This window comes from Capricornis sumatraensis, chromosome 19 (genome assembly GCF_032405125.1).
Source record: "Capricornis sumatraensis isolate serow.1 chromosome 19, serow.2, whole genome shotgun sequence".
Classification (NCBI taxonomy): Eukaryota; Metazoa; Chordata; class Mammalia; order Artiodactyla; family Bovidae; genus Capricornis; species Capricornis sumatraensis.
Genome location: NC_091087.1, coordinates 27,261,474 through 27,280,539, shown reverse-complemented (window position 1 = coordinate 27,280,539; position 19,066 = coordinate 27,261,474). Strand labels below are relative to the sequence as shown.

Below are 19,066 nucleotides of genomic sequence, written 5' to 3'. Positions count from 1 at the left end.
AATGGAGCTGACACCAACTGCCTCACCAAATGGATACTGGATGGACAAGGCTGCCATGGAGCTGGAGCCCTGGCAGGTGGGGCAGTGAGAGGAGTTTAATCTGAAGATTTTGCCTTGACTATCCTGGGCTGCTGCTGTGCTTGCAAAGGACCTATGTGTTCCCACCCTGATCCCTCTACAGGTAAGGGCCAGACTCTAGAATATGCTGAGACTCTAGTATTGCCTCTTGCCAGGCCTCTGATACCCTGGTCTACAATATAAAGAAACAATATGTGGAGAGCAATTTCTTTATAACCATTTCAGAAGTGGCAGTAGAGAACAGAATCTGCTCTTTTGAGCCAAAAGGAGGCTCGGGGGAGGGCATTCTCCTAGTTTATAGGTATAAACAGTGAGGCCTTTGTACCTGATAATACTAAGATGGCATGAAAGCCAAATACCAGAGGCTTCCACGGTCTCTGCTTGTGGGTTTTTGTTTTTTTTCTTTTCTTTTTTCTACTTGGGTTTTGAGCAAGACAATTGGGAACAAAATGAAAGGGATGATGGGTTATTCTGGGACATGCTGGCTCAAGATCAGGCCTCTGAATAAGGCCTTAGACTTTGGGGGGCCCCAAACAGCCCTGCTTTGGGCCCAATCTACTAGATGTCCGGGCCAAAGCGGTAGCTCTACCTGGCTGAGACAGGGAGAAGGAAACTTTGAAGTCAGTAATTCAAGGTCACTTTGCTGGCCCAGCTCCATCTGGCAATGTTGACTCTGAGGCAATGAAGGGGAGAGCTGGGAACACAGGGCAGAAAGAGGTGGCTAGCATTGGAGGGAGCTGGTGTAACTGGGAAAGTGGGGGGCTGGCCTCAGATGTTTCTAAATAAAACCAAGCCCCAGCTGAGGCTTTGGTTGTTTATGGCAGAACCGACTAGTATTGTCTTTTGTATGAAAGCAGGCAAAAACGTGCCTGGTAGATTATTCAGCCAGGCTGCCTGAGTACTGCCTGATAAGCATCAGTGGTTGCACAGGGTGTGTCAAGGCTTTAGCATATGTTTTTTCACCCAAGGCTTCTGGCAGCCCTGTTACTGTTACCGCTCCCCTCTCGGAAGGGAGGGTACAGACTCTGGCTATGCTGAATGACTTCGAGGACTAGCAGCTTGACCTGCTGAAGCAGTGGGACTCCAGTTCTTGAGTCGGGTCAGTCTACCTAAGGCGTAGGAGGATCTGGGAGCGAATCCGAGAAGACACGAGGTGGCCATGATCTTAGTTCAAAAACGCGGAACCCGCACTGGTTAATGCGCCCGGAAATTTCAGCCCAGCCAATGCGAAGGGTGCAGCTGTTCGTTCAAATTTGCCTTTTTGGGCTTAAGCTGATGCGTCAGCAATTGACACTCTGGTTTAAATAGGGCATCCTGGAATGAGAGTTATTCCTCGCTAACGGCTCCCCCAGTCCTCCAGCTCCCATCCCCTGCTCCCGGGTGCCAGTCGGTCTCAGCGTGTTCCAAGGTCTGGCCTTTACCTGTAGACGGATCACGGTCTCACTCGCCTCTCGCTCCAGTGGAGCCGAGCCTCCTCCGGTGCCCAGCGAACCTCGGGCTGGGTGTGGGGGCGGAGCCTCGGCTGGTGCAGGGCCGGGGGAGGAGTCCCCCCCGCCGGACTCCGCCTCCTCCCGGTGAGGCCCAATAGGGTGGCTGCCCCCGCAGCCCCGCCCCGGCCCTGCCCGCGCGGCCCGCGCTTCGCAGGCCTCCGCAGCCCGCCACCAGGCAGCCGCCGGCGCTCGGATCTCGCCTACCCGGGTTCCTTCGCTCGCTCATCCGCCAGTCCGACCGCCCAGTCGCTAGGGATGGCTGGTTACCTGCGGGTCGTACGCTCGCTCTGCAGAGCCTCTGGCTCCGGGTCGGCCTGGGCGCCAGCAGCCTTGACAGCCCCCAACTTGCAAGAGCAGCCACGGCGCCACTGTGAGTGCCACGAGGAGGGTCCGGGCGGGGTGCGCGCCCGGCACCGCGACGTGGCGGCCTTCCGGGCGGGGACCAGCAAGCGCGACCCGGGACGCCCGCGGGCCAGGGACGGCGGGTAGGGCACACAAAGAGCCGGCGCACTGGGGCTTGCTCCCCTGCCCCACCTTCCAGGCCGTGCCAGTCGCAGGGGTGGGGACTTGAAGAAAGGTGGCAACTGGTGGCCCGGGCGATCTCGGCCCTTGCAGCCCTGTGCCCCCAGATTTTCCCACAGGGGGGTTCTGGGGGTATCCCGGGCTCAGAGGGTATCCTGCCCGCCCTGCGCTCCTGGAGGGAGACAAAGCAACCGAGTGGGTGCCGGAGCGCCTCGCCCGCTCCCCAGCGAGAGGGAGGGTCGCGGCGCGGTCCCTGATCAGACAAAGGAGGGGAGGGAGGAGGCAGCCACTTCCCCTTCCTTCTCACCCTGGGCGCTAGGTAATCCCTGCTCGCTGTCAGGCGCTTGTCAGCTATTTTTGGAGCCTTTTAGGCTACAGCTGGAGGAGCGTCCTTTTTATTTTCGCTTTGTTTGGACGCCCCCGTTCTCCTTATCGACGCACTTGAAGCTCCATCCTGGGGCCTGTCCTTGGCTTGACCAGCCTCTTCTCGCCAGCCGGCTCCCGCGCCACTCCTGGGCCCTGCCCAGCTCACCCGACCAGGAGACCTGGCAACCGAGCCAAAATGTCACTTTCCCAAATCGTGCGTCATAACTTCTGTGGTACCCTTAGTCCACTGCTTCGGACAGACGTGCCGAAGGTCTTTTTTTGGCCGTGCCAGGTCTTCGTTTCGATAAGGATCTAGTTCCCTTATCCGGGATCGAACTCGGGCCTCCTGTATTTGGAGCACGGAGTCTTAGCCGCTGGACCACCAAGGAAGTCCCGAAACGAAAGTAGTCTTGATAAGCAGGGTAATAAGCAGGGCGTCCAAGGACGGGGGAGCCTGGTGGGCTGCCGTCTGTGGGGTCTCACAGAGTCGGACACGACTGAAGTGACTTAGCAGCAGCAGCAGCCGCCTGAACTTCCATTACCGAGGCAGGCTTGCCCCTCTGACATTGGTCTGCCCCCTGGCTCTCCTTCGCAGGCTGCAAAAGGCAAGAAACAATGTGGGTCCTGACTACTGCCTGTTGCCATGGAAACCCCTCTACTGCCTGGCCTGCAGGCAGCCCCTTGGAGTGATGACAAGGGGGTGGGGCCCAGGCAACTTGGTTTTACTGCTGGAGTAGGTAATCTTTAACCTAGTGTGGGAGCAGCTGACCAGAACCTAGAAAGGCCCCAGCACCCTCCCTCTCCTTTCAAGGAGAAAGGGACATTTCTGTTTTTGTATACTCATGGAATTTGTCTTTAAGGAGCCAGCCCTGCAACTCAAGGTTCCATGGGTCCCCAGACCCCAGACAAAGTTTCCCATATGACACCACCTTCAGCAAAATATGGCAGGAGTTAGATACATTCTCCACTTCTCCCTTTTATTTTTTCTTCTGCACATATGGTAAAAAATAAAATAAAAAAAAACCCCACATAAACAAGAAAACAGAGCCCCTTTGGGGGGCCTGAATTTTAGTAACACATAAAAAGAGCAGCCAGTGGCAGGTCCTTTCAGAAGCCCCTAAGAAGGGTTTGGTTATTGATTGAGTTGGACATGCATGCGACCGTACAGTTGTGACCTCTGCTAGCTTGTTACTTGGCAATGCTGCTGGAGACAGAATACTTGGCATTCTCCTTGATGACAAGAAAAGAATATGCTTTGGCTAAAATACTCTTGTGTTTTTGCTGCCGGGTAATTCCCACACGTGTCTCTTTCTAGTTTTGCGACTCACAGGCCTCCTGCGACTGCTGGTGGTGGTTCTGATAAGTTAGCCTGGGGAAGTGAGGGTGGGTGCTTCTCAACCGCTCAGCCGGATCTTTATCTGGCATTCTTTAGCTCCTAGCCTGGGAACTTCTTAATTTCCTCACCCCCCTGTTCCTCAACTCTTCAGATCTCTGTGACCTGCTTCAGATCTTGGTGACTTGTTTGCCCTTTTAGATTTCAGAGGAAATTATTTAACGATTGTTCGAAGTTGTGCAGACCTATCAGTAGTGTTCTTATGTGTTCTCCACCGAGCCTTGTTTCAGCTGCATCAGATAAGACCATAGCTACCCCATCAGATGTGGAGCTGCTGCTGCTGCTAAGTCGCTTCATTCGTGTCCGACTCTTAGCGACCCCATGGACTGCAGCCCACCAGGTTCCTCCATCCATGGGATTTTCCAGGCAAGAGTACTGGAGTGGGGTGCCATTGCCTTCTCCGCAGATGTGGCGCTAGGGGTAAAGAAACCGTCTGTCAATGCAGGAGACATAAGAGACGCAGGTTGAGTCCCTGAGTCGGGAAGATCCCCTGGACGAGGGCATGGCAACCCACTCCAGTATTCTTGCCTGGAGAATCCCATGGACAGAGGAACCTGACATCCATGAGGGTGCAAAGAGTTGGACACACTGTAGTGACTTAGCATGCACATACCCCATCCAGGGTGTTCTGTGTGGTCATGTTTTGGCCCTGCAGGTTTTAAAGAAAAACTTCTGGAAGGGCCTGGGCCCTGTCCCCCAGATCCTTTATGGAAAGCTGTGGCCTCTTTTACTGATTCCAGGATGGGGTGTTGGAAATTGCTCTCTGATTACTGGAAGTCAGCCTTGTGATTTGCTCTGGAGTTTACACTTCTGTAAACCCATGTTTAAAATGCCAACAGATGGCAAATACTAACACGATAAATTGTGAGCTACTCCAGCCCATTACCTGGCCACCCAAGTACATTCGTGATGGTCTGGTGCCATTTCGTGGTGAGAACTCACCGGCCTCTGTGTGGTAATGCATCCCGGGATGGGGGAGGGAGTGGAGTAACTTTCTATCCAAAGGGTAGGTTATGACAGGGCAGCCCTGACCAGACTGAACTGACCGTAGCTTGACATTCATTCATGGACTTCAGCAAATATTGTGCTTCTACTCTGTGCCAGGCACTGTGCCAGGGACACTCTGGGGACAGAGCTGGACATAAGGGACGAATATTTCTGCCCTTATGGAGCTTAAATTCTAACATGAGGAAGGACAGTAGGCAAGGTAGAAGTTGGCTAGTGTGATGTACGGTGACAAGAGCCAAGGAGAACAAACAAGGCAGAAAGATACGGGTGAAGGTTTGGGTAGGGCTGCCGGATAAGACCCCAGTGAATGAAGGAGAGTAAGTCCCCTACATACCACCTAGTTCTGTTCGGAGAGTACCTTCCTTAGACCCATTTGTTCGTAAGTCCGACAAAGTTAGCTTAGATACCCAGCTAACACAATGGGCTATTTAGTACTGTACTGTAATCGGCTTATAATACTTCTCACATAAATAGTCCATAAAAAAATAAAAACATTTTTAATCGTACAGAACAGTGGCTTGAAAAGTACAGGAGTACAGTACAACACTGGCATACAGGTGCTGGCATCGAGTGAAGCGGCACGAGGAGTGACTGGCTGGAGGTGGGAGATGGTAGAGCGAAGGGTCGTCAGCAACAGGAGAGGAGGGCAGGCTGCGGTGTCACTCATGCCCGATGCTGGTGCCACGGGTTCCGGTTCCTTGCTGGAACCAGATGCATGTTCGCATCTTGGAAAGGTTGCATCTTGAAGGTTCATATGTAGGGGACTCACTGTACTGAGGGAATAAGGGAATGAAAACAGGCTTGTTTAGTCTTCAGGGGAAGAGGGAATGTCGATGCCAAGGCCATGATGCAGAAGGGCACCTTTACTTGTTGGAGAAGCAGAAAGTCAGGCTGGCTCAGAGTGCAATATGGGAGATGAGGTCAGGGTTGGGGGGTGCTTGTAGGCCACTTTGGAGGATTTTGGCCTAAGTGAAAGAGGAGGCTTTTCAGGGCTTTGAGAGGAGTGTAACTTGATTTACATTTTAACAGGAGCGTTGCTAGCATCAGGGACCTGGTAGGAGGGTTGCTTGGACCTTGGTGGCAGTTGGATTCTGGGCTTATTTTGTAGGAAGAGCCAGTAGAATGTTTGTGATGGTTTGGACGTGGATGCAAGAGAAAGGAAGGTGTGAAGGATGACACCAAAGAAAATGCTAGAGCCTCTTCTGGAATTGCTGCCCAGCCTTCTTGAACCCTCAGGAATTGGGGGCTTCCTCCCACATTCTACTAGGTCTCTCTGCTGACAGGAGCGTCAGTGGGAATGTGGTGAAACCAGTTACATAGACATAGGGGGTCGAGGGGGTGCCCGTCTTAGGAGGGCCCTTTAGCCCAGAAACTAGATCTCTTTACTCGAGCAGCAAGTAGATGCTGAAACCCGGGCTGGGTTTTGAAATCCTTACTCCATTCCCCGGCTGGGACTTGGCCTAACGGACCTCTTGGGACTGGTGTAATTCCATCCCACACTCGGCCCAAGAGGACAGTATTTGTGCAGCAGGTCGTCTGAAGCTTTCATGGTGACTATTACTTGGATTTCAGGTCACCTGTCACCACCTGTCTCCCAGAGAGGGGCAGATGGTGGGGCTGTCTCCACCATAGTGGCTAAACAATAGGCAAGCTTTCAAACTCCAAAGCCTTGGGGTGCTCTGGAGGGCACGCACGTGGCAGGGCTGGGATGGAGGGAGAGGCTGACCTCTATCAACCTGTCCTTCATCCTTGCTGTGGGTGAGCAGGGGCTCAGTGGGATGAAGTGACTCTTTCTATAAGAGGGACTGGATTTTTATGTATAATCTTCTGTTGTTATTTTTTTTTAAAAAACTGGTTTAATTAGGCATTAAAGCATTTTTAAATTTCTTATTTTTTATGGTGGTAAAACTGCACAACAAAAACTTCCACCTTAACCATTTTTATGTGTGCAGTTCAGCGGCATAAAATATATCCACCTTGTTGTTCAGCAGTCTGCACAGCTTTTTCATGTTGCAAAACTGAAACTCGGTACCCATTAAACAACTCTGCTTCCTTTCCTGCCCCCCAGCCCCTGGTAACCACCATTCTACTTTCTGTTTCTAAAATTCTGACCACTCTAGGTACCTCATGTAAGTAGAATCGGACAATATTTGTGTTTTGTGTGACTGTCTTGTTTCACTTAGCAGAATGTCCTCAGTTTTTTTCCTTGTTTAGCACGTGTCAGCATTCCTTCCTTTTCAAGGCTGAATAGGCTTTCATTGTCTGTATACGGCACATTTTTAAAAATATTCAGATTAAAATTTATTGTTCTTCTGAGTCAGGTATAGGAATTGTGAAAAGCTTAGGTGATATAGTTATTAAATCCTTACATACTCAATACTGTTTCTAGTTTATTATAAGTTACTTCCCAAAAATGTTAGTCATGGCTGGACTGAAAAAGTCTTTGAGTAATACATAAAGTTTCCATAGGAGCAGGCATATAAGGCTTTGTCATATGCTTATGGAGAACTGTTGTAGGTGTTACAGTTATGAGGTCCCCAGTTTGACTTAATGGGTTAGGTAAGTCTCTGTTACTAGCTGCATTGTAATTTCCAAAAGTAATAATGCATGTAGTTAGAAATAAAATAAGAAAAACTTTTTTTAAACTTTTTATTTTGTGTTGGGATATAGCCGATTGACAGTGTCATTTAGATTCCACATATAAGGGATGTCATACGATGTTTTTCTTTCTCTGTCTGACTTGCTTCACCCAGTATGACGCTGTCTAGGTCCATCCCTGTTGCTGCAGATGGCATTATTTCATTTTTTTAATGGCCGAGTAATATTCCATTGCATATACGTACCACATCTTCTTTATCCATTCTAATAGAGAAGCTTTTAAAATTAAAGATCTTCTTCTCAAAAACAAATAAGTATTTGGGAAAGGTGGTGATGTTGTTTCTATAAGAACACCACATTGTAAGTCCGATCCAAAGGGAATTTACCATTGTGGAATTCGAAACAAAAGAACAAGTGGCAAAGGCTGTTGAGGTAGGGCCAGATCCATCCCTGAAACTTGGAAGCGCTTCCTTTTTTAGTTTGAAAGCAAGTACATCCATGTTTAAGTGGTGTGGGGCCCAGTTTTGGAAAAAACTCAGAGTCATGAACATAGTTTACCTTTTTGGCGGAAAGTTTTTTCTTAAACATCCTGGATTAGTTTCCAAAGGATTCTTTTCTCCTCTTGAACGTTCATATCACACTTTATTTCTCCATTCATCTGTTGCTGGACACTTGGGTTGCTTCCACCTCTTGGCTATTGTGAATAATTCTGTTGTGAACATGTTTATACAGATAACTTTTTGAGACCCAGCTTTTAGTTATTTTAAAACATTTTTTGAGGAAGCGTCATACTGTCTTCCCATAGTGGCCCCACCATTTTACATTCTCACTAGCAATGTACCCGGGTTCCAATTTCTTTACATCCTCATCAACACTTGTTACTTTATGGCTTTTGTTTTTGTTTTGATAGTAGCTATCTTAAGGGGTGTGAGGTGGTATCTCATTGTGGTTTTGGTTTGCATTTTCCTAATGAGTAGTGATGTTGAACATATTTTTATGAGCTTATTGATGTTTTTTTGAGAAATAGCTATTCAAGTCCTTTGCCGCTTTATTAATCAGGTTTGTTGTTGTTGTTGAAAGGGCCTGTTTTTTAAGCCTTGGTCACCAAACGGCATTAAAAAAAAAAAAAAAAGACCCACTACAAAATGACCCACCCCACAAACAAACAAGAAGACCCACCCCACAAACAAAATGAGCCTCGGCTGCTGTGGCTCACACCTCCGATCCCTGTTCCCAGCTCCTTTGGGCAGTTGCTTTGAGGAAGGCTGACACTTGACTTTGATAATAATGCCTCTTGCTCTCTCTGTTATCAATGGTGATAGTGATAAGGTTAGTCGCTCAGTCGTGTCTGACTCTTTGTGACGCCATGGACTGTAGCTCACCAGGTTCTTCTGTCTATGGGATTCTCCATGCAAAGATACTGGAGTGGGTTGCCTTTCCCTTCTCCAGGGGATCTTCCCAACCCAGGGATCGAACCTCGGTCTCTTGCATGACAGGTGGATTTTTTACTATCTGAGTCAGTTTTCCTTTCCATACTCACTCTTTAAGGATAGGCACTGTGTGTTGAGGTGTTTCAGGAAAGGCCATTTACCCTTGACACCTGGTTGTAAATAAGCGGGCCCTGTGGTCTCTGAGGGTTTGACATTTGCATACACAGCTGGGAGGGCTGCCTGCTGTGGTCTTGACATTGAACTCCCCCACTGAGGTGTGCTGTCCACAGGCTGCTGTGCCTGAAGCTCAGAGCTTGAGTGGAGCCCAGGCTGAGGCCAAAACCTTTAGGACTGGCCCCAAATGGAGCTCTCCTTAGGGATTCAGATTTTGGTAGCTTTAGTTCATTTAAAGGTCTTCCCCTGGTAGCTCAGAGGTGAAGGTTCCACCTGCCAAGAAAGAGACATGGGTTTGATCCCTGGGTCAGGAAGAGCCTCTGGAGAAGGAAATGGCAACCTGTTCCAGTATTCTTGCCTGGAGAATTCCATGCATGGACAAAGGAGCCTGGCAGGCAACAGTCCATGGGGTCCCAAAGTGTTGGACATGACTGAGCGACTGAACAACAAGTACATTAAAAGAAATTGATTGGCTCTCATCACATTAACTCATAGAAGATCCATCTGAAAATTAAGCGAGCTAGCTCTACAACAGCCCAACAGGTCCAACAGGTTTCTACAGGGCCGCTCCTGCTTTAGACCAGACTTGGTGAAGGTCCAAAGTACCCACTGCACCTTGGGAAGAGCTGGAGCGGTGCCAGCCGTGTTCCATCTTGTTCCCTGGGGGAAGAAATATTTGGAGCCTGTGTTTGCTTTCTGCTTCTCTCCATCTGGCCCACAGGGGCATCCAGAGGCTATGCTTGAGCCAAGGCCCTGGGATCTATCCTGACCCTGACACAAGCCATGCTCCCTGGGTCTCATTTTTCTTCCTTTTTAGATTAAAAAAAAAAAAAATCTGTTTGCACATCTTTGGAGAGTGAGTCATCAGCTGCACATAATTCACTTGCTGCTTCTGCAGGAGGGGGAATGAATGCTGGGCAGTGGGACCTGGCTGACACTCCTCCCTGCGTGGTGAAGGGTGGATCTGGCCAGGAGGAGAAGAGCTCTCCCGCCAACCTCGTCTCGTGGCTGTGATATGCTGTGCGTGTGTCTGGTTCTAGATGCCGACAAGAGGATCAAGGTGGCGAAGCCAGTGGTGGAGATGGACGGCGATGAGATGACCCGTATTATCTGGCAGTTCATCAAGGAGAAGGTAGTTCCCTCCCAAAGTGGGTGGCCTTGCACGTGGCCGGCTGGGCTCAGTGATCAGTCCCAGCTCCCGTCTCCTGAGCCCTGCTTCAGGTCCCCGGGATTCATCCATCACCCTGGTGGGCAGGAGCAACCCTGTTTGTCTCCTTCTGCTCACCCTCCTGTCATGTCCAGACCACTCATGGGCCTTGTTATTGTATTTATTTTTAAAATATTTATTTATTTGGCTGCATTGGGTCTCAGCTGTGGCTCTCGGGCTCAGTTCCACAGCCTGTGGGATCTTATTTCCCAGACCAGGGATTGAACCCACATCCTCTAATTTGGAAGGCAGGTTCTCAACCACTGGATCACCAGGGGAGTCCCTGCTCTTATTATTTTTTTAAATACTTATTTATTTGGCTGTGTCAGGTCTTCATTGTATCATGGGAGAGTTTTTCCTTTCGGCCTATGGACTTTAGCTGTGTTGCAGGCTCAATAGTTGTGGTGCATGGACTTAGGTCAGGCATGGGACTGTCCTCAGCCATCTTTGTCTTGTACCAAGTTTAAAGCATTTTAAAGAATGTGATTAAACATAATCACATATCATGTCTTTTTTTTTGGCTGAATTAAGCTTTTGTTACTCCAGGTGTTTCTTGACTTCCTACTTTTGCATTCCAGTTCCCTATAATGAAAAGGACATCTTTCTATTTCTGCTTTATTGACTATGCCAAAGCCTTTGATTGTGTGGATCACAATAAACTGTGGAAAATTCTGAAAGAGATGGGAATACCAGACCACCTGACCTGCCTCTTGAGAAATCTGTATGCAGGCCAGGAAGCAACAGTTAGTACTGGACATGGAACAACAGACTGGTTCCAAATAGGAAAAGGAGTATGTCAAGGCTGTATATTGTCACCCTGCTTATTTAACTTTTATGCAGAGTACATCATGAGAAACGCTTGGCTGGAATCAAGATTGCCGGGAGAAATATCAATAACCTCAGATATGCAGATGACACCACCCTTATGGCAGAAAGTGAAGAGGAACTAAAAAGCCTCTTGATGAAAGTGAAAGTGGAGAGTGAAAAAGCTGGCTTAAAGCTCAACATTCAGAAAACAAAGATCATGGCATCTGGTCCCATCACTTCATGGCAAATAGATGGGGAAACAGTGGAGACTTTATTTTTTGGGGCTCCAAAATCACTGCAGATGGTGACTGCAGCCATGAAATTAAAAGACACTCCTTGGAAGAATAGTTATGACCAACCTAGATAGTATATTCAAAAGCAGAGACATTACTTTGCCAACAAAGGTCCGTCTAGTCAAGGCTATGGTTTTTCCAGTGGTCATGTATGGATGTGAGAGTTGGACTGTGAAGAAAGCTGAGTGCCAAAGAATTGATGCTTTTGAACTGTGGTGTTGGAGAAGACTCTTGAGAGTCCCTTGGACTGCAAGGAGATCCAACCAGTCCATTCTGAAGGAGATCAGCCCTGGGATTTCTTTGGAAGGAATGATGCTGAAGCTGAAACTCCAGTACTTTGGCCACCTCATGCAAAGAGTTGACTCATTGGAAAAGACTCTGATGCTGGGAGGGATTGGGGGCAGGAGGAGAAGGGGACGACAGAGGATGAGATGGCTGGATGGCATCACTGACTCGATGGACGTGAGTCTGAGTGAACTCCGGGAGATGGTGATGGACAGGGGGGCCTGGTGTGCTGCGATTCATGGGGTCGCAAAGAGTCAGACACGACTGAGCGACTGAACTGAACTGAAGCTTTTGTTTTATTCTTCAGATTAATTAACATATATACAGATACAGGAAATACAAGAAACACAGTGGAGGAATTCAATCTGTGTTGCAGATTGAATATTTATCTCCCTTCAGAGAGCTGGCACAAGTTGACTTATCCTTCAGGAATTTCTTTTTTGTTTTTAATTTATTTTCTATGAAGTACAGTTGAGTATGTTGTCTTGATCCGCTGCATTCCGATGCACTCCCTTGAGGGAGTGAAAGATGATCAGGGATCATGAACCTTTCCTTAGTGGTCCGGGGATGTCATTGTGAGTTGTGGCATGGTGTCTGTTGGGGACAGTGATGTGTTTGAGCCACCACTGCAGGTGGTTCCCAGGGTGGCTGCTTGACTTCTCCAGAGTCTCTGTGGGCTGGGTCTGCCTGGGGGAACACACGGTCCATGTGAAGACTCCCGCCTTGTGTGTCTGTCCCCAAGAACAAGGTTGAGAATTGCCGCTTCTGAATGGGGGAGGAGAGGGAACCCACTGTTCAGAGAACTCTAGATGTGTTTGGAGTGGGGTTTGGCTGAGTTGATGGGCCACGGTGGGGGATCGGTGGTGTTTTATGTGATCCTCGCTGAGGAAGAGCCCTCCAAGGGGCTGCAGCCTGATCTGCCAGCCTCTCTCCAGAGCCCCAGCTTCCTGCCAGCTTTGGCCAGCCCTCCAGAGGTCTTTCCTCTTCCCCTCCCAGATGGGGTGAACCTAGATGCCCCTGAATCCCAGTCAGTCTGGGCTGATGCCTGGCCCCGGCCGTCTGTTTCTAGCTCATCCTGCCCCACGTGGACGTCCAGCTCAAGTATTTCGACTTGGGGCTCCCGAACCGTGACCAGACCAATGATCAGGTCACCATCGACTCCGCGCTGGCCACCCAGAAGTACAGCGTGGCTGTGAAGTGTGCCACCATCACCCCCGACGAGGCCCGTGTGGAAGGTGCGAGGGGGTGGGGGTGGGGACCAGGAGTCAGAGGGTCGCCGTCTCAGGAATTTCGGCTCAGCCTGGCGGGTGGGGCTGGAAGCACAGCGTCTGAACTGAGGCTGGGTGTTGCCAGGTTCATCAGACTGAGCTCTGCCCAGTGTGCCGCGGCAGTGTATCGGCTGACAGAGTGCTTACCACGTGCCAGCCACTGTTCTGGGCACTTTACACACAACGTGCATTGAAGTCTCACAGCAACCCAAAGACCAGGCGTTTTATCAACAGTTTCATTTTATGGGCACTTGCCTGAGGGGGCACAGCTGGATCTTGGAGCTAAGAAATCTGATTCAGGAGCGCCACTCTTGACTCCACTGCTTCCCCAGGGTGGTTTTGAGGAGCCCCTTCTAGCTACATTCTTGCTTAGGGTTCAGATCCTGGTCTGAAGGTTTGGGCTGCAGTGGGGCCGCTTCATCTTTGTCCTCATAGAGTTCAAGCTGAAGAAGATGTGGAAGAGCCCCAATGGAACCATCCGGAACATCCTCGGGGGAACTGTCTTCCGGGAGCCCATCATCTGTAAGAACATCCCGCGTCTCGTCCCTGGCTGGACCAAGCCCATCACCATTGGCAGGCATGCCCACGGCGACCAGGTTGGCCCCGGTGGGAGTGGGGCTGCGAGGGCCTGGGACACCCCGCCCCTAGCTGGAGCCCTGGGGCTGAGCCATCTTTTCGTCTCTGCAGTACAAGGCCACAGACTTTGTGGTTGACCGGGCTGGCACATTCAAGGTGGTCTTCACCCCGAAGGATGGCAGTGGCCCTAAGGAATGGGAGGTGTACAACTTTCCCGCTGGTGGCGTGGGCATGGGCATGTACAACACGGATGAGGTGAGCAGTGGCTCCTGGGCTCCCTCCCCCACCCATGTCTCTGACTCCGGCCCCATCGGGTTGGTGGTTCTGACTCTTCCTGTGTCGGTGGCCTCAAGGTCTGAGGCCTGAGAGCAAATGCATCTTTAAATGTGTTCAGGGGGTCCTATGGTATGCCTAACATCCTGTGCTCATTCTTGGGTGCATCTTGGGGCATACTGGTTGTCAGCTCTTGGTTTACAGCAAACTGGGTGAGTGCTTCTTTCCCTCCCTACCCCCATTTCTTGGCTTTCTTTTCCTCTGTGGTTGGCCTCATTCTTAGGCCGTGAAGAAATGGCCAATACTGGCTCCGGGCTTATCCCTGCCAGCCTGGCTATCCTGGCAGAAAAGAGCCTTTTTGGCTCCTGGTTCCAGCAAAAGTAGATGGCTTGGGTCACATGGCTATCTCCCAGCCAATCATGAAGGCCCAGGGGAGGAAGGGCTCTGATTGGATAAACCCAGGACATAAGAGAGACAAGCAGGTGGGCTGAGGGCATGGCCCCACCCTAGCCATACGGTTTAAGAAATGGGGAAGGGGATAGCTTTCCCAGGTAAAACTGGGCATCTGCTTTCTCCCAGAAATTGGGAGCAGGGTGCTGGGCCAGCAGCAACAGCAGATGCTCACTCCAGGAAAAGAAAAAATGTTCGTCGCTCAGTCGTGTCTAACTCTCCGTGTCTGTAGCCCGCCAGGCTCCTCTGTCCATGGAATCCTCACTCCAGAGGGGCTGGGTAAACCCTGACTGCCTGGGTCGAGTGCGGGGAGGGGAATGCTGTTCCCAGGGCTGGGCCTGCCCTGGGGGACCGCTCCAGAGACCTTTCTCTCCCTGCAGTCCATCTCAGGTTTTGCACATAGCTGCTTCCAGTATGCCATCCAGAAGAAGTGGCCTCTCTACATGAGCACCAAGAACACCATCCTGAAAGCCTACGACGGGCGCTTCAAGGACATCTTCCAGGCCATCTTTGAGAAGTAATGGCTTCTCCCTTCACTGTTTCCCAGGGAGTCCATGACCCTCCTTCCTGGTCCCCTCCGCCTTGCCCCCCCCCCACCCCCCCACAGGGAGGCTGTCCTAGCATGTCTGTCTTGGCCCTGAGGCTCAGGGCGGGATTCCCCAGCTTGTCAACCTCCTGCCCTCCCCTCACCACAAGCCCCTTTGCTCCCAGGCACTACAAGACCGAGTTCGACAGACATAAGATCTGGTACGAGCACCGGCTCATTGATGACATGGTGGCTCAGGTCCTCAAGTCTTCGGGCGGCTTTGTGTGGGCCTGCAAGAACTATGACGGAGACGTGCAGTCGGACATCCTGGCCCAGGGTGCGCTCCCCGCAGGGATGGGGGGTGGACCGTCAGTTTTCCCTTGCTGGGAGAGAGGGTTGGCTGGGAGTGGGGGCGCTGGTTTGCACATCCTTTTGGGAGGAAACTGCTCCAGTGGAGCAGCAGGACTGAGGGTTGCCTGCTCATTGCAGGGTCTGCTGTAGACACATGCACCAGGGCCTCTCTGGTGTCTGAGTGAGGAAGGGCCATCTGTTATGTTTGGACTGGGGTATTGCTAAGGCTGCCGTTCCAGAGGAAGTAGTACATAGCAATTTAGGTCCTGAAGACCAGGCTTGTTAGCTCTGAGGTTGTTCCCATTCGTGAAAGGGCCTGTCCATGCAGGAGATGTTCCTGTCCATGCAGGAGACTCAAGAGACACAGGTTGGGAAGATCCCCTGGAGGAGGGCATGGCAGCCCACTCCAGTATTCTTGCCTGGAGAATCCCATGGACAGAGGAGCCTGGTGGGCTACAGTCCATGGGGTCACAAGGAGTCAGACACAGCTGAAGTGACTTAGCACAGCACAGCACATGGAAGGGCCAGGTGACTCTGCTTGGCTCCAGATTTGGATGAGGTTTGGCTCTAGCAGAAAAACGGGAGTAAGTATTCGGTTGACTGAAAAGTTTGTTCATGTTTTTCTGTAACATCTTTGGCCAGGTTTTTAGCCAACCCAGTACAACCAGATGCTCTTTAAATTGCAAAGAATTTGTTTTGCACAGTAAACCTTTCGGATATAGGAGAATATTGGGGGATGATGGCAAACCCCCCAGCCCTAGAGCATCCTAAAAGACAAGCTGAGTTGCAGCAGAAAGCCATTAGGGAGGAACAGAAAGAAATAACTCAGTTGTAATGGGAACGAGGGGCTTCCCAGGTGATTCAGTGGTAAAGAATCTGCCTGCCGATGCAGGAGACGATGGTTCGATCCCTGGTCCAAGAAGATCCTCTGGAGAAGGAAATGTCAACTCACTTCAGTATTCTTGCCTGAGAATCCCATGGCAGAGGAGCCTAGGCTCCAGTTCATGGGGTCACAGACAGTCAGATACAATTGAGCACGCACAGATACATTCATCTTATTGGGACTGAGAGCAAGAAAGATAGTGGGAAGAGGCAACATGTATGCATAGGGAGTGGAAGAGAAACCAGGCTCAGTGAGCGAGCGGGCTGAGGTCTAGCTCCCATAAGGAAAAAATGAAGCCCATGCAAGGCTGCAGTGAAAAGGCAGAGGGTCGCCATGCTTCATAAAAACCTTTGCCTTCGTTTTGAAAAGTTCAGTGTGATCCTCTCACTAGAACAATTCCTATCTAGGATGGAAGGATGACAAGCCCTAGCACACAAGAGAAAGGCATGAAGTGTGTAAGGACTAGTGAGTGTGAAGGTCCCAGGTGAAAATGGAGAAGGGATCCCCCTTTCTCTGCCCCAGCAGCAAAAATTCTCAGGCAAATAATTTCCCCCTAGAAGTTCCCACTTTTTCTTTCTTGGGCATTTACAGTTCTTATTATGGTGCTGTGGGGTGCTTTTGAAGCCCAGGAGACCTTTGACCATAGTAAACGCTGACATCTGGATTTGAAAAAATTTGGAAGTAGATCACAAAGCTCTTTTAAATTTTTAAATATTTATTGTTTATTTGACTGTGCCAGGTCTTTGTTGTGGCATAAGGATCTTTGATCTTTGTTGCCGCCCTTTGGGATTTTTAGTTTCATCATGTGGGATCTAGGTCCCTGACCAGGGATCGAACCTATGCCCCCTGCTTTGGGAGTAATGAGTTTTATCCACTGGACCACCAGGGATGTCCCAAATCGTAAAACTTTCAAGTGGCCTAAAAGAGTAGAGAGCTTCCTGGGTAGCTCAAACAGTAAAGAATCTGCCTGCAATTTGGAAGACCTAGGTTTGATCCCTAGGTTGGCAAGATCCCCTGGAGGAGGGCATGGCAACCCATTCCAGTATTCTTGCCTGGAGAATTCCATGGAGAGAGGAGCCTGGCAGGCTACAGTCTGTGGGGTTGCGAAGAGTCAGACACAACTGAGCGACTAACACACACATACTCAAAAGAGCAGATAAAGTGATGACTGTGAAATAGCTGCCTGCAGGCTTTATTCTTCCTGCTTGAATGAGCCTCTTGGTCACCTGCCAGGGTGCCCTGGGGGGCCATAGATTCTGGAGCATCCGGAGGTAGGGGATGTGGATGTATGCCAGCAGGTGGATGAGAACCACCTCTGAGTGCCACCTGCCCTATGCTGGGCCCTGGAGACCCAACACCAGTGCCTGAGGAGAGGTGCTGGCACTGAGGGGGGTCTTCCTGCTCTCCAGGCTTTGGCTCCCTTGGTCTGATGACGTCCGTGCTGGTCTGCCCAGATGGGAAGACCATTGAAGCTGAGGCTGCTCATGGCACAGTTACCCGCCACTATCGGGAGCACCAGAAGGTGAGTGCCAGGGCAGTGGCCGCGTGCCCTTCTATCCCCGGAGCCCGAGCCCACCGGCCCTGAGGGCTGGGAGCATGGGCCTGGTCCTGTCAGTCTAGAGGGGACAGCTGTGTCCAAGGGGCCTTTTCATTGGCTGCTTGGCTCTTCATCCCCCTGCGACCTCTTCCCCCAGGGCCGGCCGACCAGCACCAACCCCATCGCCAGCATCTTTGCCTGGACACGTGGCCTAGAACACCGGGGCAAGTTGGACGGGAACCAGGACCTCATCAGGTGAGCTGGTTCTGGGCAGGTTCCGGGCCCCGGCTCCATGCAGCTGGGGTCTCACTCTGCCCTGTGCCCTGCAGGTTCTCCCAGACCCTGGAGAAGGTATGTGTCGAGACAGTGGAGAGCGGAGCTATGACCAAGGACCTGGCGGGCTGCATCCATGGCCTCAGCAAGTGAGTGGTCTGCGGTCAAGGCCGGTCTGGGCTTCCGGGGGCTCAGGGTCCCTTGTAGAGGCTTCTTCCTAAGTCAGCTTGGCTGCCAGGGGACAGGACAAGTCCACGGCCCTGAGTGATGGCTGGGGCTAGCCTCCCCACACCAGGCCCAGTGAATGGGTCCCTATCCCTAGGCCAGCTGCTCAGAACCTTCCAACCCCTGCCGCAACCACCTCCCGGCTTCTCTCAGAAGAGCTTTACTGAGCTGCCTGTTGTAATCTGGAAAAGCAAAGCCAGGCCTCGCTGGGTTCCTGCTGAGTTTGCTGTGGCCCCTCCCCCCTCTTTTTTGCCCACACCATGCTGTATGGAGGATCTTAGCTCCCTGACCAGGGATCGAACCTGCACCCCCTGCAGGCACTGCAGGATTCTTAACCACTGCACCACCAGGGAAGTCCCGCTGTGGCCTCTTGACAGTGGGCTCCAGGTAGCCTCTGGTCTGTAGTCCTCTGCACAACTGCACGAGAGGCCTACTGTCTGGATGCTGCCCTGGATTGGGCGGTGGCTGGGGGAGGCGGGGTGGGTGTCTGCCAGAACCACCCGCACATGCACGTGCTCTCTTGACAGCGTGAAGCTGAACGAACACTTCCTGAACACCTCGGACTTCCTGGACACCATCAAGAGCAACCTGGACAAAGCTCTGGGCCAGCAGTAGCGGGCCAGGGTTGCTGCCAGCTGCCAAGCTGGCCGGGCCGGAGGCGAGTGGGCAGCCAGGGGTCCCCCTGCCCCCCCCGACCGACACGCCCCGCGGTGGAGGGTGAGCCTCTTAGCCCCTGTTAGGAGGCCTTTCTAGGGGACGTTTTTTTTTTTATAAGAAGTTTTTAAAAGTATCTGTGTGTTTCCCCTCATGGTGACATGAGGCAGGAACAGTGTGTTTTACCTCAGCCGGTGGTATGTTTTGCATACTGTAATTTATATTGCCCTCGGGACACATGGTGCCATATTTAGCTACTAAAAAGTTCTTCACAAAACAGGTCTGCTGTGTTTGTCCCTGAGGGGAAGGAGGCAGCCAGGGCTGAAGGGGCAGACGCCTTCAAAGGGCTGGTGGATTCCAGCAGGGGCAGACTGGGATGCCCAGGCTGCCGCAGGCCTC

At 51.2% G+C, this 19,066-nt stretch overlaps 1 protein-coding gene and 1 pseudogene across 1 annotated transcript; one reads left to right on the top strand and one right to left on the bottom strand.

The window, feature by feature from the left end:
* LOC138094932 (acireductone dioxygenase-like) overlaps positions 1-1,794 on the bottom strand; it is a 32,992-nt pseudogene extending 31,198 nt beyond the window's left edge.
* Positions 1,749-18,925, top strand: IDH2 (isocitrate dehydrogenase (NADP(+)) 2). The gene is made up of 11 exons (XM_068990942.1): positions 1,749-1,938; positions 10,100-10,191; positions 12,721-12,886; positions 13,355-13,515; positions 13,607-13,750; positions 14,599-14,735; positions 14,930-15,081; positions 17,388-17,500; positions 17,673-17,770; positions 17,845-17,937; positions 18,541-18,925. The coding sequence occupies exons 1-11, from the start codon at positions 1,824-1,826 to the stop codon at positions 18,626-18,628; spliced, it is 1,359 nt and encodes a 452-aa protein (XP_068847043.1). The 5' UTR covers positions 1,749-1,823; the 3' UTR covers positions 18,629-18,925.
* Positions 18,926-19,066: the final 141 nt, after the last annotated feature.

Coding starts and splice junctions, on each gene's coding strand:
- IDH2 (XM_068990942.1), top strand. CDS start 1,824: ATGGCTGGTTACCTGCGGGTCGTACGCTCGCTCTGCAGAGCCTCTGGC. Junction 10,192..12,720: donor GGCAGTTCATCAAGGAGAAG/GTAGTTCCCTCC, acceptor GTCTGTTTCTAG/CTCATCCTGCCCCACGTGGA. Junction 14,736..14,929: donor TTCCAGGCCATCTTTGAGAA/GTAATGGCTTCT, acceptor CTTTGCTCCCAG/GCACTACAAGACCGAGTTCG.